The sequence below is a fragment of the Pristiophorus japonicus genome, chromosome 7 (assembly GCF_044704955.1).
Source record: "Pristiophorus japonicus isolate sPriJap1 chromosome 7, sPriJap1.hap1, whole genome shotgun sequence".
NCBI lineage: Eukaryota > Metazoa > Chordata > Chondrichthyes > Pristiophoridae > Pristiophorus > Pristiophorus japonicus.
The window spans coordinates 119,271,476-119,298,407 of record NC_091983.1 but is presented as its reverse complement, the minus strand read 5'-3'; the positions used below and the strand labels follow the sequence as shown (position 1 = coordinate 119,298,407).

Here is a 26,932-nt window from a genome sequence, read left to right as displayed (position 1 = left end):
TTTACAATCGGTATTAACGACTTGGAGGAAGGGACCAAGTGTAACGTAGCCAAGTTTGCCGACGATACAAAAATGGGAGGAAAAGCAATGTGTGAGGAGAGCACAAAAAATCTGCAAAAGGACATAGACAGGCTAAGTGAGTCGGCAAAAATTTGGCAGATGGAGTATAATGTTGGAAAGTGTGAGGTCATGCACTTTGGCAGAAAAAAAATCAAAGAGCAAGTTATTATTTAAATGGAGAAAGATTGCAAAGTGCTGCAGTACAGCGGGACCTGGGGGTGACAGATTAGTAAAAGGGGAGGTGCAACGAGACTCGAGTGACATGGTACATCTGTCATTGAAGGTAGGCATGCAGGTACAGTAGGCATTAAAGAAAGCAAATGGCATGCTGGATTTCATAGCGAGGGGATTTGAGTATAGGAGCAGGGAGGTCTTACTGCAGTTGTACAAGGCCTTGGTGAGACCACACCTTAAGTATTGTGTGCAGTTTTGGTCTCCTAATCTGAGGAAGGACATTCTTGCTATTGAGGGAGTGCAGCGAAGGTTCACCAGACTGATTGCTGGGATGGCAGGACTGACATATGAAGAAAGACTGGATCAACTGGGCTTGTATTCACTGGAGTTCAGAAGAATGAGAGGGGACCTCATAGAAACATATAACATTCTGACTGGATTGGACAGGTTAGAGGCAGGAAGAATGTTCCCGATACTGGGGAAGTCCAGGACCAGGGGTCACAGTCTAAGGATAAGGGGTAAGCCATTTAGGACCGAGATGAGGAGAAACTTCTTCACTTAGAGAATTGCGAACCTATGGAATTCTTTACTACAGAAAGTTGTTGAGACCAGTTCGTTAGATATATTTAAAAGGGAGTTCGATGTGGCCCTTACGGCTAAAGGGATCAAGGGGTATGGAGAGAAAGCAGGAATGGGGTACTGAAGTTGCATGATCAGCCATGATCATATTGAATGATGGTGCAGGCTCGAAGGGCCGAATGGCCTACTCCTGTACCTATTTTCTATGTTTCTATGTACTTGTGCATGAAACACAAAAGGTTAGTATGCAGGTACAGCAAGTAATCAAGAAGGCCAATGGAATCTTGGCCTTTACTGCAAAGGGGATGGAGTCCAAAAGCAGCAAAGTCTTGCTACTGGGTATTGGTGAGGCTACACCTGGAATACTGCGTGCAGTTTTGATTTCCATATTTGCGAAAGGATATACTTGCTTTGGAGGCAGTTAAGAGAAGGTTTACAAGGTTGATTCCTGAGATAAGGGGGTTGACTTATGAGGAAAGGTTGAGTAGGTTGGGCCTCTACTCATTGGAATTCAGAAGAATGAGAGGTGATCTTATCGAAACGTATAAGATTATGAGGGGGCTTGACAAGGTGGATGCAGAGAGGATGTTTCCACTGATAGATTATGCCCTCTAGCTCTAGTCTCCCCTTAGAATAAGGGGCCACCCATTTAAAACTGAAATGAGGAGAAATTTATTCTCTTGAGGGTTGTGGATTTGTGGAATTCGCTGCCTCAGGGGTCAAGTTTTGGCCTAAGTTGCTCCCATTTTTTTTGGAGCAACTAGTTTAAAAAGGAGTATCTTAGAAATTGAAATTTTCGGCATTTAGTTTGCTCCAGTTCTAGTGAGTTAGAACGGTTTCATTTTAGAACAGATTTTTTTTTTCAAAAGGGGGCGTGTCTGGCCACTTACGCCTGTTTTGCAAGTTTAGACAGCGAAAACGTACTCCAAACGAACTTAGAATGGAGTAAGTGTAGATTTTTGTATGCTCAGAAAAACCTTGCCTACACTTAGAAAATCAGGCGTAGGGAACGAGAGATGGGGGGGGCGGAGAGGGGAGGTAAGTTTACAAACATGAAACACATCACTTTTACAAATAAAGAGCCATCATCAATAATAAATAAATAAATCAATAAATCAACCAAAAAAAAACAATAATTAAAAAATCAATAAATAAAAAAATTAAGTTTCTACTCACCGACTGCAGCAGCGTGAGCCCTCCAACAGCGTGTTGGGACGGGGCTCCCCAGTGTGTGTGTCTCTGTCAGTCTCTCTCAGTCTCTCTCTCTGTCAGTCTCTCTCTGTCAGTCTCTCTCTGTCAGTCTCTCTCTGTCAGTCTCTGTCTGTCAGTCTGTCTGTCTGTGTCTCTGACAACGAGGGGGGGGAAAGGGGGAAGGGAGGGAGAGGGGGAGAGGGAAAGGTGGGGGGGGGGGTTGTGGGAGAGAGCCAGAGACCGGAAGCAAAAGCTGGGGGGGGTGGGTGCGGGAGAGAGCCGAGCTGCGATGGGGAGGGCGGGAGAGAGCCGGAGGGAGCGGGAGCTGAACGGGGGGGAGCCAGAGCCGGAGCAGGAGCTCGAGGAGGGAGGTCCAGTCCTATCTTCGCTGCCCCAGTGAGCTCATTCGGCCAGGGCTAGGGGCGGCGTGCTTTGGGCCCCTCCCACACAGCCTCAGGCGCCTGGAGCTACTTACTGCACATGTGCGTGCATGTGCAGAGGTCCCAGCACTGTTTTCAGCACCAGGACCTGGCTCCGCCTCCAAAGCTTGTGCTGCACTGCGCCGAGGGCCTGGATCGACTTGAGGGAGGGGAGAATACCGAGGTAAGTTTTCAGCGCGGAAAGCAGGCGTGGCTCGCGGGGCTGCGCCGTTCTAGGCGCGGCCCGAAACTTGACCCCAGAGAGCTGTGGAAGCTGGGACATTGAATAAATTTAAGACAGAAATAGACAGTTTCTTAAACGATAAGGGAATAAAGGGTTATGGAGAACGGGCAGGGAAGTGGTCCTGAGTCCATGATCGTATCAGCCATGATCGTATTAAATGGTGGAGCAGGCTCGAGGAGCCATATGGCCTACTCCTGCTCCTATTGGTTGTTATCTTATGTTAATATAAAAGCAGTTAAACTTGTATCCTTCGAGAGGAGCACTATTTTGCTATTTAATGCAGTGCATCCTGCCCACCTCTTTCCCCCCCCCCCCCCCACACACACACACACACACACACACACACACACACACACACACACCAAATTATCTATCATTAATGCCAAACTAAAATTACCCTCGAGTAAATGGTCTTTGGACTTGGCATACTTCCCATCACTACCGACTACACTGAATGAAATTGCATGTTCAGGCTGATGCTAAGCAGTGAATTTTATAGGTGAATGAACTATGGCAAATTTTATGTGTACAAGAGATTATAATGGCTTTTTACTTAAGTTCCAGGCATGGTTTTATTCGTCAGCAGTGTTCATTTGTTGGTTGGATTATTCCTAATTAATCTTAAACAAGTCTTAAACGAACTCTGATCTGTCATCAGAAATTAAGAATTTGCATAGAGGAACTGGTCCTCTGGCCCTTGTGGATTTGTTGTGTATAGTAATATTTTCAATCTTTCTGATACTGGGAGGTTTGATACTTTTTCTAAACAAAAATTAGAAGTGCAGTGTCTTTTTAAAAAAAAATACTGATCGAGCTAGTTCATTTTATTTTCTGCAGTTTTTTTTCTTAAACAAATTCTAGAGTGTGATGTTTTGAAATATGAATGGAAAATATTTTAAACTTTATAGAACTATCAAAGAATAATTTTTGGTTTAATACGAGGATGACAATGTAGGCAATACATTTTAAAAGTTTAAAACATTTTAGGGCATGAATTCAAAATTGGTATTAATGCCACTTGTGCTTACATTTTATTTAAAATTATATAGGCAAGTTTATGCTAATGCATGAAAAACATTTCAACAAAATCTGTTGTTTTATATACAGTCAGACTGATCTGATGTCGCCTTATTCAATTTATGCTTTCTGTTGACTTTGTTAAATATTTTAATGTGTCTGTGATAATTCAGTCTACACTAAGTTATATGAAATGCCATGTAATTCATCCCACTCTTCACACTTGATATTAAAATAAATGTGACTGAGATTTATTTTTCTAATTTTTTTCATCTTCAGGTCAAAGACTGCACCTGTTGTGTGTTTATTTCACATTTCTTCAATCTCCAGGTTGTCCGATTTTTCTTTTTTCATTATTATAGTCACATACTTTATTCTCTATGATGGTCTTCTGAAATGGTTTAATTTGATCTATTCACTACCATTTTGTGAATTGTGAATTCACCAAATTTAGTCTTTGGGCAAATCCTATATCAAAAATTAACATGGGAGTTATGTTGCTGTTGGTCTTGGAATGAAAAAGGTGCTTCGTTGCAGATTTTAAGAATTGGCGTTTTAACTGGGATAAGATAATACATTGCATGATATTACTGATTAATCCTAAAACACGCTTAAAAGTTATTTAAGAAAATAGCCAAATGCTGTTCAAATTAAAGGTATATTTTATTGTGGTTTACAAACACTATTAAAGCAAATCTACTACAGATTTAAATTTGTGGCAGAGTAATTCTTGTAAATCTAGAACTTTTGGTTGAGATATTTGTACTTTCCAAATTTTGAAATAATTTCCACAACATTCTTATCAGTAACAGGGAAAGGGTGGGGAGAAGAGTTTTTTGGGGGAATATCAAGGGTTACATTATGATGGCCCTGTAGTATACTGTACTGAAGTTGATATTTTGTTTTGTGTGACTTAAGTGCAGCAGTATATATCCAGTTTTTAAAACCTTATTGTAAATTCAAATTTAAATCAGTAATACACTGTGGACTATTGGGACTCTTGATCACAATAGAGAATAATGTTGTTTCTTTCTCGTCGTCTTCCCTAACCTTCCCTGGTATACCTGCCTCTTCACTGGTAACCTAGGATATAGATGGGGAAAAAAAAGTGCATCAATCCCTCAAAGCTCTGGTGGTGCAGCCACAAATTCACCAACCATTGATACAGCTGTGTACTTGAACCCAACTATTACTTACTAGAGCTAATACAAAAGCAAAATACTACAGATGCAGGAAATCTGAAATAAAAACAGAAAATGTTGGAATAACTCAGCAGATCAGGCAGCATCTGTGGAGAGAGAAACAGAGTTAACATTTCAGGTCAATCAACCTGGAACGTTTACTCTGTTTCTCTCTCCACAGATGCTGCCTGACCTGCTGAGTATTTCCAGCATTTTCTGTTTTTACTTACTAGAGCTACTTGTGTTCATCTGTAAGATTCTTCTGGTATGTTGTGCAATCATAAAATGATACAGCACAGAAGGAGGCCATTTGCCCTATCGTGCCGTTGCTGCTCTTTGAAAGAGCTAACCAATTAGTCCCACTCCCCGATCTTTCCCCATAACCCTGCAAACTTCGACTAAGTATTTATCCCATTCCCTCCCTTTTGAAAGTTATTGAATCTGCTTCCACCACCATTTCAGGCAGTGAATTCTAGATCATGTCACCTCTGGTCCTTTTGCCAATTGCCTTTAATCTGTGTCCTCTGTTTACTGACCCTTCTGCCACTGGAAACAGTTTCTCCATTTTTTTTCCATTCCTTATTTCTCCTAAATACATTGTAGCTAGGAATATCAAGTGCCCATTCCTCACCTTGTTTGAGCTGGGTCTTGCATTATTGCCACTGTATCATAATCCCATGTGGCTATTTGTGCCTGTAGCTCACCAACCTTATTTACCACACTCCGGGCATTACTTACATGCACTCTAAATTCATCTAGTTCTGGCTTGCATTTCCTCCTTGTCTGATCCCTCCTATCTCTGAACAACTCTTTATTCTAAGCTGCTGGTCTCTCCCAGTCCTTTGTGCAGCTTGTAGATCCTCTCTAATGCTTCATCCTGGTACGAGTGTATGCTAGATACTGAGGCTCTTTCAGTAGCTTAGTTGGTTACAGACCAGCAAGGTCTTGATTCCGATTCTCAATCTATGCTAAGTTAGCTGATATCAGTCAGAGTGGCAGTAGGAGTTCTTTGGGTATAGCTATCCAGTAGAATGTATCTGTGTGGCCATTTGGCAAGGACCTGATTGGATTCAACTGTATTGTACCCTGTGATTTAGATAGCCTGCTTATACTCACTGTCTACTTGCACATCATGAATGGATACTTGGTACTGGAGGGCATCCATATGTCTATTGAACAGTATCTCAACAAGGAGTCAATTTGCCCTTCTGGGAGAGGTGAAAATTGATTAAAAAAATGATGGCAGGATAAAACAATTTGTGCTGTAAATGGAGAGCAGTTGCAATAAAAATATTTGTACTTGATTTGCAGAAGTGACTGAATTCCCTGTTAAATAAAAAAGCTGTTTGGAGAATAATTTGAAGGCGTTCCTATCATCTCATCTTTGGATTTCCATGTAGTCTTTTTCCCAACTGGGATCCATTTCATCGCCTGCTAAGAGTACCTGCTTTAGTCATGCAGCGCACATGCAGTGCCTTGCTACAGCACACTATTTCACTGTATACAGACTGCTCTTCATTGCTCCTAGCTAATGCTGTGCAATCCTTCCACGGCATATTCCAAAAGCACCCAGGTTCTGCTTTTGTGCCTTCAACAAGGTCAGGTTTGCATTACAATACAATTGTGTTGATCTGGACTCTAGCATCATACACTTTCCTTTTCAAGTCTCTTGATATGTGTTTCCTCCTACAGATAGTTTTTGTTTTTCATATTCTGTCAAAAATGCATCCAGCTCACTTTTTTCTCCTCTTTCTGCCATTCCCTTTTGCCTATCTCCCAAGCATGTAAACTCCTCTAACACTGGAGTTCCTCATCATTAATACCTAGTTTCTTCAGTCTAACTTCCCTTTGCTGGTTTTCCTTGTACTAATCTTTAATATTAATTGAGATGCTGATGTTGAGCCTTACTTGCTTTGTTCAGTTCCCAGGTCCTTAATCAAGAATCCAATTAGAATGGCAACACCTGCACATTCCTGGCCTACCTCAGCAGGAAAGGTATAATCCAAACGACCAATGCACAGCCTGACTTTTGGAAATATAGTCGCAGTTTTGTAACAGAAAAAGACTTGCCCTGAGATCCGAATGTCCCAAACAGGAAAGCCAGCAAGGACTCAATAAAAAGAATCAGTGCACATGCCATTGTCTCAGCCCTCATCTCTAGATTTATCACACCACTCCATGGGATCGACATAGCTAAGATCCCATTTCCTGTGGATCTCATGGAATGTATCAAAAGCTATGTTGTGACTTTGTGCCCCTCCTTAACCTCACCAGCTGGCAGGAGAATATTTTTCTGTGCAATATAAGGATTTACAGGCATAATCTGTTGATAATTGGGGCTATTGAAAAAATTCTGGCAGTCCAGATTAGGATTTTATTCTCCTTACTTTTAACGCCAGAATTACAGCAAGATTCCAACCCATCTTGGACCTCCAGGTTCTGAATATATGTACTCAAGGAAAAATTCAAGATGGTCAGCCTTCTACAAATCGTCCAAGCAACACAGCAGGAGATTGCCAATCCAGTTTTTCTTTCCATCAAATTTCTTTCTCTTTTCTCTTATTCCTCAAGAATACACTGACTTTGTGTAGGATACAGTTCCACAGACAGTGGATTTCCCCCACCCCTTGTAGCTTATTTTCATGTGTAAAATTAGACAGTTGAGTTTTTAATAAGATATTCAATCTCGGGTAGGAGTATTGCAGCCAACCCCAATTCTGTCTACACACATGCACTTCATCGGGGATAGCAACCAGTAGTGAGAACTCGCATTGATTTCTGCCTCCCTTACCTGTCATTCTAAAATAAAATTGAAACTTTCCTGCTGCCCCTCGCAGTAACTGTGTGTTGCAGAATATTATTACATTTGAGCTCCTCACTAAGTGTAGATGGGCTTTTTCAGTTCTCATTGGTTTCATCTGCATACTATCAAAACATGACTTGCCAATGGTTAAAGTATTGAAGCAGATATCTTCATCTGGCTCTATTGCCTCTGCATTTGATACCACACTTTTGGCACCCTGACACCTGCCTGATACAACTTTGGAATGATCTAGCATAGAGCCTGCCTTTCAGAAAGAGACTTCTAGTCGTTTTTGATCCTCTTGATTTGAAGCAGCAGAACAGTGTTTGATGCTGATGGCTAATTCACACCATACATCCATGTGAATAGTGATGTATTGGTGACTGTATTGTGGTGCGGATACATATTTGCCCATTTTACTGCTGTGGGCTGCAGAGAATAGAGGGGAGGCCTACAAAAAGAGGGAATGGAGGAAACTGATTGTGAAGGCTTCATGGGCTCAGCTGTAAATGCATCTGAAGAGGTGTCAGCCTGAGAGCTGTGTTTCTGCCCACAGCTTTTAACTAAAACTTGGGACTCCATTCTTCAGGTGACTTGTGCCTGACTTTTATTCATTTGGCCTGTGACATAATAAGATAATTTTATTTGTAATCTATTGTCCTCATCTTGAATCAGTGGACAGAACTTCATGATGTCACAGGAGTGCTAGTTTTGCACACAATTTCTGCTCCCAGGTTCTGTCTATTTAGTGATCCTTAAGCATAAAGGGGAGTAAAGCAAGTGAATGAGAAGTGCTGATGATTGTTCAGCTATGTCCTCCTTTTATTACATGTAGATTTTAGAGTACTTCTCGAATGATTTAAGGGTCATTCTGCTCATTTTGCTACTTTTCATACAGCATGGGAGAGGGAGTTGCAAGACAAGATATCTTAGCTCATTTAAAGTGCTTCATGCATTGTTGCAGTATTTTTGAACATCAGTAATCTGGCTTTCATCATCATTATCATCACCATAGGCAGTCCCTCGGAATCGAGGAAGACTTGCTTCCACTCTTAGCATGAGTTCTTAGGTGGCTGTACAGTCCAATAAGAGAACCACAGTCTCTGTCACAAGTGGGACAGATAGTCGTTGAGGAAAAGAGTGGGCAGGGAGCCTGGTTTGCCGCACGCTCCTTCCGCTGCCTGCGCTTGATTTCTGCATGCACTCGGCAACGATACTCGAGGACGTGTATGGCTGAGACGTGGACCGTGTACAGTAGACACCAACGTATTTATCGAGGCGTATGAAAGCATGGGCCTTATGCTAAACATTAATCTGACTTTATCCTAGTGAAATATGACAAACTTTCCACGCAAAAATAAAGATACGACTGGGTCAATAATCTCTTTCCTGTAACGTGCATGTGTTGTACTTTCAACCATCACTGAAACATTTCTCAAACCATCAGTGGTTAATTTATAAAAAGACCATATTCCCAATATTGTGTGTCCTATTTGCTATTTAAAAAGGTTTAGTTGTTTACATTTTTATTGTGTTTTGACTATTTTCAGGCTGCTTCACGTGACGTCCCCATACGTCTCACTCTGCAGCCTCTCACTAAATCTGCACTGGTAAGTTTGCTTGAAATTGGTGGAAAAACTAACTTTTGGGGAAAAGAAGTGTGGCGAAATATATGAACAGGAAGCCAGTATTTTATGTAAAAAAAAAATCACCTGTGCCACAATCGTATCAACTGTTTTGCTATTAGCTTTATGTTGTGCAAGCCTGTCATGCAGCTATGTAAATTAGTGATTATTAACTAATTGTTTTTGTTCAGCACCCAGTTTAATTTTTAAATAAATAATTTCCTGAAATACTTAATATAAATTCCCAGTTGTAGATATACATATAATTGTTTTTGAATTTGCATCTAACATAGTTTGGATCAGACCAGTGGGAGGCACAGAAGCTAAGGAAGGTGAAGACAGTCACAGTTGTAAAGATTTCTACTGTTATGGGATATACCATTTGGTGTTTACATTTGGAATTCAGGAAACTAGTGAAATAGGTCTGGTTTACACTAACAATAATTTACATTTATATCACACCTTTAAAAAGGTAAATGCCTCAAGATGCTTCGCAAAGGAGGGCACAAAAAAGTTGAGCATTAGTAATACATTTAATACATGTTGATTAACCAATGTGGGAATAGTTACCAAAAATGAGCTTGCAAGGAGCAGATTGTGCACTTGAGAGTTGTAGTCGAATTCACCAGCGTGGAAATTGTCGTGGAATCCATATGTAGGCTTCAGTAGGCCCATTTCTTTCCCTGTTTGAGATGTTTGTAAAGCAGATTTTTTTTATTCTCCAACGCTATTTGACAGTTACATAATTTTTAATTGTTGGTTCAGTAATTCAATCATAGTGGCTTTATAAATTTTGAGAGGAAATATTTACTGAGTACAGTTATATCACATTTGTAAGATTTCTAAATCTCTGGCATTAAATTGACAACAAGACCAATTCTTTTAAAATAATTTGGAATAAGTTTATTAAACACACATACATGCACGTAGCCTATCGGACAAACAGCAGTCGATTAGTATCCTATGGACTCTACTTAATTACAACAAGTAAGGTAATGAGTTACAGATTTATAGAGACATACACTTCCCTCTGAATCAAGGCAAAGCACACTGCGTTCTTCCTTGCTTCTGGTTCTGTGGAGGGAGGTTTCCTGCTTTGCCATGTGGTCATCGAGAAAGAGGGAAGAGAGAAAAAGCAGACTTTGCACTTGGGTTTTTATATCTCTTAAGTCCATTGTTTCTCAGAAAGCCCCAGCATTGGGTCCTAGTTTCAGGGCGTGACTGTCTGGAGGACTGGTGCCATTTCTTGATTAGGTTAATTGTTTTCCATTTAACACCTTTTCTAGTTTGGTGAGTTTCAAAGCTATGCTCCTTTTGTCCCTTCAGCTCTGCCCAGCCAGAAAAAGCATGAACTTGTAGGTATCCATTTTGTGTTTTTAATTTCAACTGCAGCCTGTTTGTATAATCTGAACTTTCAACATTTATACATATACACTGAATCAATTTTATCATTAATATACACTTTTATTCTTGCACATTGCTACAAGTTTGAACCCCTCAAATCCAGCACTCTTTGGTCCAGCAACCTTTCTAGTCCGGCATCATTCCCGGCCGGGGTGGGGGCGCATGCATAGAACCCGGCCGGGTCGTTGACAGCAGCATTGTCAGCAGTACCCGGTAAGGTCAGCTGGCACACAGCAAGAACGTTATATGCTGAACACTAACAAGAAAACATGTTTTTGTTAAAACAATAGAACTGAGGCCCGGGGGGGGAAAGGGGTTACAGTATGGATTGAGTCAATGCTGTGCACATGCACAATTCAATGGAGCAGAACTTCTTCGCCAACAGTATAAGCCATACTGACCCTTTGATATGATTTTATCTTATTCTGCACCATCAGAAGGAAACTTGAATCAAATAAAGTAACACCAAGTTATTATTCTAAAAGTGATGTGTGTACGTTCTTAGCGCGTTTTTCCTAGCTTTTGGTGACCATGTTTCATACATATGTCTCCTTTAAAATGATCCTGATGCTCCTTCTGGGAGCTTTCTCACACAGAAGGAAAAAGTGGGTGCCTTTTCAGATTGAGATAGTTCTGTACCTGCTCCTGCTACGTAATGAGATGGCTTTGCAAATGGTGCAACTATCTCCCATGCTTCAGAGTGACTTATCTTGCCCACTTTCTGATTCACCTTCTGCCATTTGAGAGGAAGACTGGGTAGGCTGGATATGGCATTACACCCATCTGTGCTTAGACCCACCATGCTGCTGGGTAACAGTAATATTTGTGACTCTCTGTATAATGGATAGAAGACTGTCTGATGAATGCATTATGCTTTCATCTGCTGGTCTCCCGTGATTCTGGACTAAGTTTTGCGCAGTGCACGCGCAAATCCAGCTTCGGGTGAATCTGGACTAAATGCTGCGCAGTAGCCTTCTGCGCAGTGCATGTGCAAATCCAGCTTCGGGTCGGGGCAACATTCAACAAAGCAGCGTGGAGAAGGAGCGTGGCTGAGGCGGTCAGAGGCACGAGCGCTGTCATCAGGACCCGGTAAGTCGAGGTCGGCGTGACCTCCCGTAGTCTGGAAAATTCTCTGGTCCGGCACAGGCCAAGTCCCGAATTAGAGAGGTTCAACCTGTATTACTACTAGTGAAAGCTTTAGAAGGTTTTGCTTTTTATTTTTTAGAGCAAGATACCATCTGAAAACTCTACAGTATATTCAGCTATATTGAAGCAATATTTCAAACAGCTTTAAGTTTCTTGTTCGATTAACTGCTTGTTTAGATTTGGTTATCTCCCTTTTTTATTGTCCAAATTTAGGTATGGGTCACATACTCAAATGCCCAAGCTCTTTTGGGAGTTCTTAATAGGAAAAATTTGATTAAAAATAAGAAAAGGGATGCATCAAGGTACGAATGAGAGACTCTGTTGTGATATGTGAACTTTTGTGTTTACTAGCAGCCTGGCCATGTATGGGGGTTGGGGAGATTTTATAACATAAGAATTAGGAGCAGGAGTAGTCCATATGATCCCTCGAACCTGCTCTGCCATTCAATAAATCATGGCTGATCTTCTCCCTCAACTCCACTTTTTGCCCAATCCTCATATCCCTTGATTTCCCCATGAGTCCAAAAATCTATCTCCGACTTGGGTATACTCAACGACTCAGCATCCATGGCCCTTTGGGGTAGAGAATTCCAAAGATTCTGGGTGTTGAAATTCCTTTTCATCTCTGTCTTAAATGGTCAACCACTTCGCCTGAGATTATGCCACCTATTTCTAGACTCTCCAGCCAGGGGAAACAACTTCTCCACATCTACCCTGTCAATCCACCTCATAATCTTGTATGTTTCAATGAGATCACCTCTCATTCTTCTAAACTCCAAAGAGTATACGCCCAATCTACTCAATCTCTCCTCATAGGACAGCCCTCTCATCCTAGGAATTAATGTAATGAACATTCGTTACACCGCCTCTAAGGCAAATATATTATTCCTCAGATAAGGAGATCAAAACTGTACAGTACTCCAGGTGTGGTCTCACCAAAGCCCTGGTATAATTGTAGCAAGACTTCATTAGTCTTGTACTCCAACACTCTTGCAATAAAGGCCAACATGCCATTTACCTTCCTAATTGCTTGCTGTACCTGCATGTTAACACTATTTCCTGTACGAGGGCACCTATATAGAAACATAGAAAATAGGTGCAGGAGTAGGCCATTCGGCACTGAGCCTGCACTGCCATTCAGTGAGTTCTAGGCTGAACATGCAACTTCAGTACCCCATTCCTGCTTTCTCACCATACCCCTTGATCCCCCTAGTAGTAAGGACTACATCTAACTCCTTTTTGAATATATTTAGTGAATTGGCCTCAACAACTTCCTGTGGTAGAGAATTCCACAGATTCGCCACTCTCTGGATGAAGAAGTTTCTCCTCATCTAGGTCCTAAATGGCTTACCGCTTATCCTTAGACTGTGATCCCTGGTTCTGGACTTCCCCAACATTGGGAACATTCTTCCTGCATCTAACCTGTCTAAACCCGTCAGAATTTTAAACGTTTCTATGAGATCCCCTCTCATTCTTCTGAACTCCAGTGAATACAAGCCCGGTTGATCCAGTCTTTCTTGATATGTCAGTCCCGCCATCCCGGGAATCAGTCTGGTGAACCTTCGCTGCACTCCCTCAATAGCAAGAATTTCCTTCCTCAAGTTAGGAGACCAAAACTGTACACAATACTCCAGGTGTGGCCTCACCAAGGCCCTGTACAACTGTAGTAACACCTCCCTGCCCCTGTACTCAAATCCCCTCGCTATGAAGGCCAACATGCCATTTGCTTTCTTAACCGCCTGCTGTACCTGCATGCCAACCTTCAATGACTGATGTACCATGACACCCAGGTCTCGTTGCACCTCCCCTTTTCCTAATCTGTCACCATTCAGATAATAGCCTGTCTCTCTGTTTTTACCACCAAAGTGGATAACCTCACATTTATCCACATTATACTGCATCTGCAATGCATTTGCCCACTCACCTAACCTATCCAAGTCACTCTGCAGCCTCATAGCATCCTCCTCGCAGCTCACGCTGCCACCCAACTTAGTGTCATCCGCAAATTTGGAGATACTACATTTAATCCCCTCGTCTAAATCATTAATGTACAATGTAAACAGCTGGGGCCCCAGCACAGAACCTTGCGGCACCCCACTAGTCACTGCCTGCCATTCTGAAAAGTCCCCATTTACTCCTACTCTTTGCTTCCTGTCTGCCAACCAGTTCTCAATCCACGTCAGCACACTACCCCCAATCCCATGTGCTTTAACTTTGCACATTAATCTCTTGTGTGGAACCTTGTCGAAAGCCTTCTGAAAGTCCAAATACACCACATCAACTGGTTCTCCCTTGTCCACTCTACTGGAAACATCCTCAAAAAATTCCAGAAGATTTGTCAAGCATGATTTCCCTTTTACAGGTCCAAGTTAGCATGGATTTATCATGTCACCTCTTTCCAAATGCGCTGCTATGACATCCTTAATAATTGATTCCATCAATTTCCTCACTACTGATGTCAGGCTGACCGGTCTATAATTCCCTGTTTTCTCTCTCTTTTTAAAAGTGGGGTTACATTGGATATCCTCCACTCCATAGGAACTGATCCAGAGTCTATGGAATGTTGGAAAATGACTGTCAATGCATCCGCTATTTCCAAGGCCACCTCCTTAAGTACTCTGGGATGCATCAGGCCCTGGGGATTTACCGGCCTTCAATCCCATCAATTTCCCCAACACAGTTTCCCGACTAATAAGGATTTCCCTCAGTTCCTCCTTCTTACTAGACCCTCTGACCTCTTTTATATCTCGAAGGTTGTTTGTGACCTCCTCAGTGAATACCGAACCAAAGTACTTGTTCATTTGGTCTGTCATTTCTTTGTTCCCTATTATGACTTCCCCTGATTCTGACTGCAGGGGACCTACGTTTGTCTTTACTAACCTTTTTCTCTTTACATATCTATAGAAGCTTTTGCAGTCCGTTTAAATGTTCCCTGCAAGCTTCCTCTCGTACTCTATTTTCCCTGCCTTAATCAAACCCTTTGTCCTCCTCTGCTGAGTTCTAAATTTCTCCCAGTCCCTGGGTTCGCTGCTATTTCTGGTCAATTTGTATGCCACTTCCTTGGCTTTAATACTATCCCTGATTTCCCTTGATAGCCACGGTTGAGCCACCTTCCTTTTTTTATTTTTACGCCAGACAGGGATGTACAATTGTTGTAGTTCATGCATGCGGTCTCTAAATGTCTGCCATTACCCATCCACTGTCAACCCTTTAAGTATCATTCGCCAATCTATCCTAGCCAATTCACGCTTCATACCTTCAAAGTTACCCTTCTTTAAGTTCTGGACCATGGTCTCTGAATTTATTGTTTCATTCTCCATCCTAATGTAGAATTCCACCATGTTGTGGTCACTCTTCCCCAAGGGACCTCGCACAACGAGATTGCTAATTCTCTCTCATTACACAACACCCAGTCTAAGATGGCCTCCCCCCTAGTTGGTTCTTCGACATATTGGTCCAGAAAACCATCCCTTATGCACTCCAGAAAATCCTCCTCCACCGTATTGCTTCCAGTTTGGTTCGCCCAATCTATATGCATATTAACGTCACCCATGAAAACTGCTGCACCTTTATTGCATGCACCCCTAATTTCCTGTTTGATGCCCTCCCCAACATCACTACTACTGTTTGGAGGTCTGTACACTACTCCCACTAACGTTTTTTGCCCTTTGGTGTTCTGCAGCTCTACCCATATAGATTCCACATCATCCAAGCTAATGTCCTTCCTAACTATTGCATTAATCTCCTCTTTAACCAGAAATGCTACCCCACCTCCTTTTCCTTTTATTCCATCCTTCCTGAATGTTGAATACCCTTGGATGTTGAGTTCCCAACTGATACGTCCTTACTATACAGTATAAATGCACACGAGGCCCATGCTTGAGAGAAGGTCAGTCTGTGACCTATCCTTTATTCCATAGCACTCAAGTGATGGAAGTGGGTGGAGCTTCCCCTTTTATATCTGAAGGTCCAGGTTAGGAGTGTCTCCCACAAGTTCACCACCTAGTGGTCATTGTTCTCACAGTGTACAACTTAGGTCAGATTATACATGGGTTACAATACTGGTTGAATACATGACATCAGCCCTGATCATCCTGGAGCCACATCTCTGTAATCCCAATCACATCATATCTGTTAACATCTATTTGCACAGTTAATTCATCCACCTCATTATGGATACTCCTTGCATTAAGACACACAGCCTTCAGGCTTGTTTTTTTTTAACACCCTTTGTCCTTTTAGAATTATGATGTAGTGTGGCCCTTTTTGTTTCTTGCCTTTGTTTACTCGGCCTTCCACTATTGCTTTTTACCTCTCTACCATCTGTTTCTGACTCCATATTACTTTGCCCTGACTCGCTGCATAGGTTCCCATCCCCCTGCCATATTAGTTTAAACACTCCCGAACTGCGTTAGCAAATGTTACCCCCAGGACATCAGTTCCAGTCCTGCCCAAGTGCAGACCGTCCCTTTTGTACAGGTCCCACTTCCCCCTGAACTGGTTCCAATGTCCCAGGAATTTGAATCCCTCCCTCTTGCACCACTGCTCAAGCCACGTATTTATTCTAACTATCCTGCACCCTCTACTCTGATTAGCACGTGGCACTGGTAGCAATCCAGAGATTACTACCTTTTGAGGTCCTACTTTTTAATTTAACTCCTAGCTCCCTAAATTCAGCTTGTAGGACCTCTTCCCACTTCTTACCTATATCGTTGGTACCTACATGTACCACGACAACTGGCTGTTCACCCTCCCTCTCCAGAATGCTCTGCAGCCGCTCTGAGACGTCCTCGACCCTTGCACCAGGGAGGCAACATACCATCCTGGAGTCTCGGTTGCAGCCACGGAAACTCCTATCTATTCCCCTTACAATAGAGTCCCCTATCACTATACTCTCCCACTCTTTTTCCCGCCCTTCTGTGCAGCAGAGTCACCCACGGTGCCATGAACCTGGCTGCTGGTGCCTTCCCCTGGTCAGTCATCTCCCCCAACAGTATCCAAAACGCTATATCTGTTTTGGAGGGAGATGACCACAGGGGACTCCTGCACTACCTTCCTGCTCTTGCCTTGTCTCTTGGTCACCCATTCACTATCTGTCCTAACCCTTAACTGCGGTGTGACCAACTCACTAAATGTGCTATCCACAACATTCTCAGCATCGCGCATGCTGCAGAGTGAGTCCATCCGCAGCTCCAGTGCCGTCATGCGGTCTGTCAGGAGCTGCAGCTGGACACACTTCCCGATTTCTCTCATAGCACAGGAGGAGCATGACACGGGTCCGAGCTCTCCTGCCATGACTTAACCCCGAAATTAATTTACTTACTAAAATTTACTTACTAAAATTTACTTAAACACCAAACAGCTACTTAGTAGTTCGCTGCCAATTAAACCAATCTAAAAGTCAGTCTAAAAGAGAGTTATAGTTACCAGTCGAACAGCCAACCACTTACCAGCTTGACTGTGACATCACCCCTCGATTTTGCACTCTTCTATCTTTGTCTGCAGCTCTCTCTCTGAACATAAATATTCAATAGTTTCTCGCTATTTAAAAAAATATTCTGTTTCTCTGTTCTTGCTACCAAAGTGAATAGCCTCACATTTTCCCACATTATATTCCACCTGCCACCTTATTGCCTACTTGTTTAATGTGTCTATATCTCTTTGCAAGCTCTTTGTGTCCTTTCTTATCTAGCTTTGTATCATCAGAAAACTTGGATACATTAGACTTGCTGCCTTGATATAAGTAATTAATATAAATTGTAAATAACTGAGGCCCAAGCAATGATCCTTACGGCACCCCACTAGTTACAGCCTGCCAACCTGAAAATGGCCCGTTTATCCCTACTCTCTTCTGTCCGTTAACCAATCCTCTATGCATGCTAATGTATTACCCCAACAAACGTTCCTTCTAACATTTGCAGTCGTGCAACTCTCTCCTGGTCCGGCATAGCCCGGGACCGGCTTTTTCAATAGTATGTTTCGCGCATAAGCGAAACTATGAATGGTCCCTTAAAGGGTCCGCACCCCCCCCCCCCCCAAAATTACGGGGCTTGCGTAACAACTTTTTATGTGGCACCTTATCGAATGCCTTTTTGGAAATCCAAAATATACTACATCCACTGGTTCCCCTTTATCTACCCTGCTAGTTACATCTTCCAAAAACTCTAAAAATTTGTCAAACATGATTTCCCTTTCATAAAACCATGTTGACTCTGCCTAATCATGTTATGATTTTTGAAGTGGCCTGTTACCACTTCTTGAAGAATGGATTCCAGCATTTTCCCGGCGACTGATGTCAGGCTAACTGGATGTAGTTCCTTGTTTTTTTTCTCTCCTTTCTTGAATAGCTTGGTTACATTTGCTACCTTGCAATCCGCTGGGACCGTTCTAGAATCTCGATAATTTTGGAAGATCACAGCCAATGCATCCACTATCTCTGCAGCCACCTCTTTTAGAACCCTAGGATGTAGGCCATCAGGTCCAAGGGATTTGTCAGCTTTTCTCAAGTACTTTTTTTCTACTAATCTTAATTACTTTAAGTTCCTCACTCTTAGTCGCTCCTTGGTTCCCCACAATTTTTGGTATGCTCTTTATGCGAAGACATATACAAAATACTTGTTTAATGTCTCTGCCATTTCCTTATTCCCTATTATAATTTCTCCCGTTTTTAGCCTCGAAGGGGCCAACGCTTACTTTTGCTACTGTTCCTTTTTACATACTTGTAGAAGCTCTTACAATTGTATTTTTATATTTCTTGCCAGTTTACTCTCTCTATTTTCTCCCTTTTCATAAATGTTTTGGTCATCCTTTGGTTTCTAAAGCACTCCCAATCCTCAGGCTTACTACTATCCTCGGGCTTACTACTATTCTTCACAACATTATAAACCTCTTCTTTTAATCTAATACTGCTTACATACCAACATACCTTTTAATCTAATTTCCCAAACTGCTGTCGCCAATTCTCCCCACATATCTATGTAATTAGCTTTATTTAAGTTTAAGACTCTAGTTTTGGACTTAAGTATGTAACTCTCAAATTCAATCTGAAGTTTCTACCTTCCTTGCAAGTCACGATGAGCTGTTTTTGTTGCACTCTGCTGTTTTGGAGGGTGGGGATAATTCAAGTAACAAATTTAATTGTGGTGTGAATTAAATGAGAAGACTTTGGGTAAAATTGCATGTTTTCTTCACATTAGGGATGTGGAGGAGCACTAATGCTCCCTTTGTGAAGAAAACAACATTTTCTCCAAAGTCTTCTCATGGTACTGCTGCCTTTCTAGGGCTGCTTTTCTCTGCTTCAGAACATCAAGGCAGCACTGCGCCAGTTCTCTGGCATTGAGTCATAGAGAGCTGCATGGTTTACTTAAGCACAGTGTGTGCAACCAACAGATTTACAGAACCAGCCCGAAGCAAAAAGCCCTCTGTGTGACTACATAATTAACTATGGTTAAATAGAACTGATCTAAGTGCACATTTTCAATATACCAAACTACTTTTGATTTGCTTCAATTTTGTAAATTCCCGACCAACCACAGCATGTAAATATGTAGAGTTCAATTATATGGCTTAGCTGTACATTGACATGTCTTTTGTTGCCTTCGGTCATTTTGTTAGTGCCTTGCATTAGCGTATTAGAATTAAATGTAGCAAGATTTTTATTGAGCCCCATTTAACTATACAAGTTTTCCTGTTAGTAATTAAAAAAAAATCTAAATTTGACTGGTGCTACTGGATACAGCTAAGGATATGGGCCCAGATAATGTCCTTGTAGCACGACAATGTAGTGCTGAAGGCCTGAGCTCCAGAACTAGCCACGACCCCCAACTAAACTATTCCGGTACAGCTACAACACTAGCAGTCCATGCCTTCATGCAGCAAAACTTGGACAATATCCAGGCTTGGGGCGGATAAGTGGCAAGTAACATTCGCAGCACACAAGTGCCAGACAATGACCACCTCCAACAAGAGAGAGCCTAACCACCTCCCATGACATTGTGGCATTACCATCGCTAAGTCCCCCACCATCAACATTATGGGGTCACTATTAACCAGAAACTCAACAGGACATAAATGCTGTGGCTGCAAGAGGATGTTAGAGGTTGGGTATTCGGTATAGAGTCAACCTTTATTTTTAATTAATTTTCATGTGGCAATTAAGTACTCTCTCGCCCCATTTCTTCTCATTACCACACTTGGGACTGGATTTTCCTTTTAAATCGCCCCGTCCGATCCTTAGCGGTGTTCCGATGGTTGCATCTTTTTCAACCGCCGGAATGCCGTTGGTACGCGCTCCCCCGGTTTTCGGATGCTCCATGTCGGCGGCGAAGCGGTGCGGGAGCGAAGTGGCGCGGGCGGAGTGCGGCTGTGGAGGCCTATCGATTCAGGAATCTTCAGCTCCCAAGTTGTGCGCATGCAGCTGTCGAGCTCCACACCGATGAGAGGCCAGAGACTGCCGGCCTGAGATCACTGTGGGGGGGGAGGGAGGGAGATCGCTTTTGGTGGGTGGAGGGGGGAGGAGGGAGGAGAGAGGAGAGAGTGAGTTCGCTGTGGGAGGGGGGAGGAGAGAGTGAGATCGTTGTGGGAGAGAGTGAGATCGCTGTGGGAGAGGGGGAGGAGAGAGTGAGATCGCTGTGGGAGAGGGGGAGGAGAGAGTGAGATCGCTGTGGGAGAGGGGGAGGAGAGAGTGAGATCGCTGTGGGAGAGGGGGAGGAGAGAGTGAGATCGCTGTGGGAGAGGGGGAGGAGAGTGAGATCGCTGTGGGAGGGGGGAGGAGAGAGTGAGATCGCTGTGGGAGGGGGGAGGAGAGAGTGAGATCGCTGTGGGAGGGGGGAGGAGAGAGTGAGATCGCTGTGGGAGAGGGGGAGGAGAGAGTGAGATCGCTGTGGGAGGGGGGAGAAGAGAGTGAGATCGCTGTGGGAGGGGGGAGGAGAGAGTGAGATCGCTGTGGGAGAGGGGGAGGAGAGAGTGAGATCGCTGTGGGAGGGGGGAGGAGAGAGTGAGATCGCTGTGGGAGGGGGGAGGAGAGAGTGAGATCGCTGTGGGAGGGGGGAGGAGAGAGTGAGATCGCTGTGGGAGGGGGGAGGAGAGAGTGAGATCGCTGTGGGAGAGGGGGAGGAGAGAGTGAGATCGCTGTGGGAGAGGGGGAGGAGAGAGTGAGATCGCTGTGGGAGAGGGGGAGGAGAGAGTGAGATCGCTGTGGGAGAGGGGGAGGAGAGAGTGAGATCGCTGTGGGAGAGGGGGAGGAGAGAGTGAGATCGCTGTGGGAGAGGGGGAGGAGAGAGTGAGATCGCTGTGGGAGAGGGGGAGGAGAGTGAGATCGCTGTGGGAGGGGGGAGGAGAGAGTGAGATCGCTGTGGGAGAGGGGGAGGAGAGAGTGAGATCGCTGTGGGAGGGGGGAGAAGAGAGTGAGATCGCTGTGGGAGGGGGGAGGAGAGAGTGAGATCGCTGTGGGAGAGGGGGAGGAGAGAGTGAGATCGCTGTGGGAGGGGGGAGGAGAGAGTGAGATCGCTGTGGGAGGGGGGAGGAGAGAGTGAGATCGCTGTGGGAGGGGGGAGGAGAGAGTGAGCTCGCTGTGGGAGGGGGGAGGAGAGAGTGAGATCGCTGTGGGAGAGGGGGGAGGAGAGAGTGAGATCGCTGTGGGAGAGGGGGGAGGAGAGAGTGAGATCGCTGTGGGAGAGGGGGAGGAGAGAGTGAGATCGCTGTGGGAGAGGGGGAGGAGAGAGTGAGATCACTGGGAGAGGGGGAGGAGAGAGTGAGATTGCTGTGGGAGGGGGGAGGAGAGAGTGAGATCGCTGTGGGAGGGGGAAGGAGAGAGTGAGATCGCTGTGGGAGGGGGGAGCAGAGAGTGAGATCGCTGTGGGAGGGGAGAGGGGAGGAGAGAGTGAGATTGCTGTGGGGGGTGGGGGGGGCGGAGAGAGTGAGATCGCTGTGGGGGAGTGGAGAGAGTGAGATCGCTGTGGGAGGGGGGAGGAGAGAGTGAGATCGCTGGGAGGGGGGAGGAGAGAGTGAGATCGCTGTGGGAGGGGAGAGGAGAGGAGAGAGTGAGATCGCTGTGGGAGGGGAGAGAAGAGGAGATCGCTGTGGGGGGAGGGGGAGGAGAGAGTGAGATCGCTGTGGGGGGGAGGAGGGGGTGAGATCGCTGTGGGGGGAGGAGAGAAAGATCGCTGTGGGGGGGTGGGGAGCGATCGCTGCTGTGGGGGGGATGGAGAGAGAGATCGCTGTGGGGGGTGGAGGGGGAGAGATCGCTGTTGGGGGGGGGGAGGTCACTATAAGGGATGAGAGAGACTGGGGGTGAGTGAGACTAATGTTAGTGAGTGAGAGAGACTAAAGGAGTAAATAAGGCTTTATTAGACCATTTATATTATTGCGTAACACTAGAAAATACTACAATCTAATTAAAATTACATCGGACTGTGGAGAGCTGTAAAAATCTGTGTAATATAAAATAAACCTGTCAGATCTGTGTCCAGGCCGCCTACTTAAGATCCAGTAAGACCTGCTTTTTCAAGCCGGATTAAGGTCCGGTGATAAAAGGATCTTAATGAAACTTCCATTTTGGGTGGTAATATATGGGCGGACAGTATTGAATACTGCCTGGTGGTAATGACTGGAGTTTACCGCCGGGCGGTATCTGGGTGGTAAATGTGTTTTTTTTTACGAAACTTGTATTTCTGGGCGGTAAGTGGCCGATTTGAGAGGAAACTCTAGCCCTTGGCCTTTAATTGTAGCCAATTCTATTGATATAGAATTCCCTTATCCATCCATGTTAAAGGTCAAATATGAATATTTGAATAAAACTTTGATCCAACTTGTGCAAAATGTAAAACCAGAAGCCAGCTTTCATTGTTAAAAATATCCTTTTTAATAAGATGAAATTATCTTGTACTTGTATGAAAAATGTGGTGAAATTTCTCGAAGGTTGGCCAGAATTAATGAATACATTTTAAGAAACTGAAATCCTCCTTTTCCTGGCTGCTGTGTCTACTCTCCAATTTGAGTGATGGGCTGTCAGTCATACATCTAATGCCACTTTTAATAATTATGTTCCTGCCGACCCTCTTTGCATAGTTTGCAGGGCCAGGCAAATAGTTTTCTGGTTCTTGCTGAACTTGTCCCATTATACAGTGACTCGCCATTCTGAGCACGTGTTGAAATGTTGTATATGCCCAGAAGCGATAACCCACAGTGTATTTTGGGGCCATTTAAAATATCTTGGAATAAGCCAGCATTTGGGGCACCATGCGTTTAAAGTAAATAGGGGCCAGAAACACCAGTGTTTGATCTAAACGTGGATGGTTGGTAACTTTTACCAGCTTGGTGCCAAGTGTGCTGGGATTTCAAACCCATATTCCTCTGACACTGGCTCAAGTTTCGGCCTGAGTTGCTCATATTTTTTTTGAGTAACTCGTTTAGAATTCTCAGCATTTTAGTTTGCTCCAGTTCTAGTGAATAGTTTCATTTTAGAACAGATTTTTTTTTTCAAAAGGGGGCATGTCCAGCCACTTACGCCTGTTTTGCAAGTTTAGGGGGTGAAAACTTACTCCAAACTAATTTAGGATGGAGTAAGTGTAGATTTTTGTACACTCAGACAAACCTTGCCTACACTTAGAAATCAGGCGTAGGGATCGAGAGATGGGGGGGCGTTTAACAATCATTAACACTTCACTTTTACAAATAAAGAGCCATCATCAATAATAAATGATAGATCAATAAATCAACCGAAAAAAAAAATATAAAAAGAAAAAAATAATTTAAAAAATCACTCAATAAATAAAAAAATTATTTCTACTCACCTACTGCCGCCCTGGGGAGAAGAGAGAGGGTGGGGGAGAACAGAAGAGAAGGGGGAAGATGAACGGGGTGAGGGGGGGGGAAGGCGGGAAGATGAATGGGGGAAGATGAGCGGGAGAGGGGGGAAGATGAGCGGGGGGTGCGGGAGAGGGGGGAAGATGAGCGGGAGAGGGGGGAAGATGAACGGGGGGGGGAGTGGGAGTGGGGGGTGGAAGATGAACGGGGGGGGGGGCAGGAGAGGGGGGTGGAAGATGAATGGGGGGGCAGGAGAGGGGGGTGGAAGATGAATGGGGGGGCAGGAGAGGGGGGTGGAAGATGAACGGGGGGGCAGGAGAGGGGGGTGGAAGATGAACGGGAGGGGGCAGGAGAGGGGGGTGGAAGATGAACGGGAGGGGGCAGGAAAGGGGGGTGGAAGATGAACGGAAGGGGGGTGGAAGATGAACGGGAGAGGGAGGTGGAGGGGGGGAGAGGGGAGAAGATGACCGGGGGGGCGGGAGAGGGGGGAAGATGAGCGGGAGAGGGAGGAAGAAGAACGGGGGGGGGGGGAGTGGGAGAGGGGGGAAGATGAACGGGGGGGGAGTGGGAGAGGGCGGAAGATGAACGGGGTGGGGGGGAGGGGAGAGATGAACGGGGTGGGGGGGAGGGAGGGGAGAGATGAACGTGCTGGGGGGGAGATGAACGTGGCGGGGGGGAGATGAACGTGGTGGGGGGGAGGGGGGAGATGAACGTGGTGGGGGGGAGATGAACGTGGTGGGGGGGAGGGGGGAGATGAACGTGGTGGGGGGGAGATGAACGTGGTGGGGGGGGAGGGGGGAGATGAACGTGGTGAGGGGGGAGATGAACGTGGTTGGGGGGGGGAGGGGGGAGATGAACGTGGTTGGGGGGGGGAGGGGGGAGATGAACGTGGTGGGGGGGGGAGGGGGAGATTAACGTGGTGGGGGGGGAGGGGGGAGATGAACGTGGTGGGGGGGGAGGGGGGAGATGAACGTGGGAGGGGGAGGGGGGAGATGAACGTGGGAGGGGGAGGGGGGAGATGAACGTGGGAGGGGGAGGGGGGAGATGAACGTGGGAGGGGGAGGGGGGAGATGAACGTGGGAGGGGGAGGGGGGAGATGAACGTGGGAGGGGGAGGGGGGAGATGAACGTGGTGGGGGGGGGAGGGGGGAGATGAACGTGGTGGGGGGGAGGGGGGAGATGAACGGTGGGGGGGGGGGGAGGGGGGAGATGAACGTGGGAGGGGGAGGGGGGAGATGAACGTGGGAGGGGGAGGGGGGAGATGAACGTGGGAGGGGGAGGGGGGAGATGAACGTGGGAGGGGGAGGGGGGAGATGAACGTGGGAGGGGGAGGGGGGAGATGAACGTGGGAGGGGGAGGGGGGAGATGAACGTGGGAGGGGGAGGGGGGAGATGAACGTGGTGGGGGGGAGGGGGGAGATGAACGTGGTGGGGGGGAGGGGGGAGATGAACGTGGTGGGGGGGAGGGGGGAGATGAACATGGGAGGGGGAGGGGGGAGATGAACGTGGGAGGGGGGAGATGAACGTGGTGGGGGGGGAGATGAACGTGGTGGGGGGGAGGGGGGTGATGAACGTGGTGGGGGGGAGGGGGGTGATGAACGTGGTGGGGGGGAGATGAACGTGGTGGGGGGGAGGGGGGAGATGAACGTGGTGGGGGGGAGATGAACGTGGTGGGGGGGGGAGGGGGGAGATGAACGTGGTGGGGGGAGGGGGGAGATGAACGTGGTGGGGGGGAGGGGGAGATGAACGTGGTGGGGGGGAGGGGGGAGATGAACGTGGTGGGGGGGAGGGGGGTGATGAACGTGGTGGGGGGGAGGGGGGGATGAACGTGGGAGGGGGAGGGGGAGATGAACGTGGTGGGGGGGGAGGGGGGTGATGAACGTGGTGGGGGGGAGGGGGGAGATGAACGTGGTGGGGGGGAGGGGGGAGATGAACGTGGTGGGGGGGAGGGGGAGATGAACGTGGTGGGGGGGGAGGGGGGAGATGAACGTGGTGGGGGGGAGGGGGAGATGAACGTGGTGGTGGGGGGGGAGGGGGAGATGAACGTGGTGGGGGGGGAGGGGGGGAGGTGAACGTGGTGGTGGGGGGGGGAGGGGGAGATGAACGTGGTGGGGGGAGGGGGAGATGAACGTGGTGGGGGGGGGAGGGGGGAGATGAACGTGGTGGGGGGGGGAGGGGGGAGATGAACGTGGTGGGGGGGGGAGGGGGGAGGGGGGAGATGAACGTGGTGGGGGGGGGAGGGGGGAGAGGGGGGAGATGAACGTGGTGGGGGGGGAGGGGGGAGATGAACGTGGTGGGGGGGGGAGGGGGGAGATGAACGTGGTGGGGGGGGGAGGGGGGAGATGAACGTGGTGGGGGGGGGAGGGGGGAGATGAACGTGGTGGGGGGGGGAGGGGGGAGATGAACGTGGTGGGGGGGGGAGGGGGGAGATGAACGTGGTGGGGGGGGGAGGGGGGAGATGAACGTGGTGGGGGGGGGAGGGGGGAGATGAACGTGGTGGGGGGGGGAGGGGGGAGATGAACGTGGTGGGGGGGGAGGGGGGAGATGAACGTGGTGGGGGGGGGAGGGGGGAGATGAACGTGGTGGGGGTGGGGAGGGGGGAGATGAACGTGGTGGGGGGGGGAGGGGGGAGATGAACGTGGTGGGGGGGGAGGGGGGGGAGATGAACGTGGTGGGGGGGGAGGGGGGAGATGAACGTGGTGGGGGGGGAGGGGGGAGATGAACGTGGTGGGGGGGAGGGGGGAGATGAACGTGGTGGGGGGGGAGGAAGGGGGGAGATGAACGTGGTGGGGGGGAGGGGAGATGAACGTGGTGGGGGGGAGATGAACGTGGTGGGGGGGGGAGGGGGGAGATGAACGTGGTGGGGGGGGAGGGGGGAGATGAACGTGGTGGGGGGGGAGGGGGGAGATGAACGTGGTGGGGGGGGAGGGGGGAGATGAACGTGGTGGGGGGGGAGGGGGGAGATGAACGTGGTGGGGGGGGAGGGGGGAGATGAACGTGGTGGGGGGGGAGGGGGGAGATGAACGTGGTGGGGGGGGAGGGGGGAGATGAACGTGGTGGGGGGGGAGGGGGGAGATGAACGTGGTGGGGGGGGAGGGGGGAGATGAACGTGGTGGGGGGAGGGGGGAGATGAACGTGGTGGGGGGGGAGGGGGGAGATGAACGTGGTGGGGGGGGGAGGGGGGAGATGAACGTGGTTGGGGGGAGGGGGGAGATGAACGTGGTGGGGGGGAGGGGGAGATGAACGTGGTGGGGGGAGGGGGGAAGATGAACGTGGTGGGGGGGAG

The 26,932-nt window shown here is 46.8% G+C and overlaps 1 protein-coding gene across 7 annotated transcripts in view; it reads left to right on the top strand.

Annotated features, from left to right (window-relative positions):
- LOC139267254 (nuclear receptor coactivator 7-like) overlaps window positions 1-26,932 on the top strand; it is a 177,021-nt gene that overhangs the window by 34,917 nt on the left and 115,172 nt on the right. For 3 of the 7 annotated variants that reach the window (XM_070885281.1, XM_070885280.1, XM_070885287.1), the window contains exons 3-4: window positions 3,964-4,014; window positions 9,219-9,278. The exons of 1 other annotated variant lie outside the window; for it this stretch is intronic. In XM_070885281.1, coding sequence (XP_070741382.1) covers window positions 3,964-4,014; window positions 9,219-9,278 — 111 coding nt within the window. Of the gene's footprint in view, window positions 1-3,963; window positions 4,015-6,440; window positions 6,464-9,218; window positions 9,279-26,932 lie in introns of those variants that run through there. 3 more of the 7 variants (XM_070885288.1, XM_070885282.1, XM_070885283.1) reach the window with 3 other exon arrangements.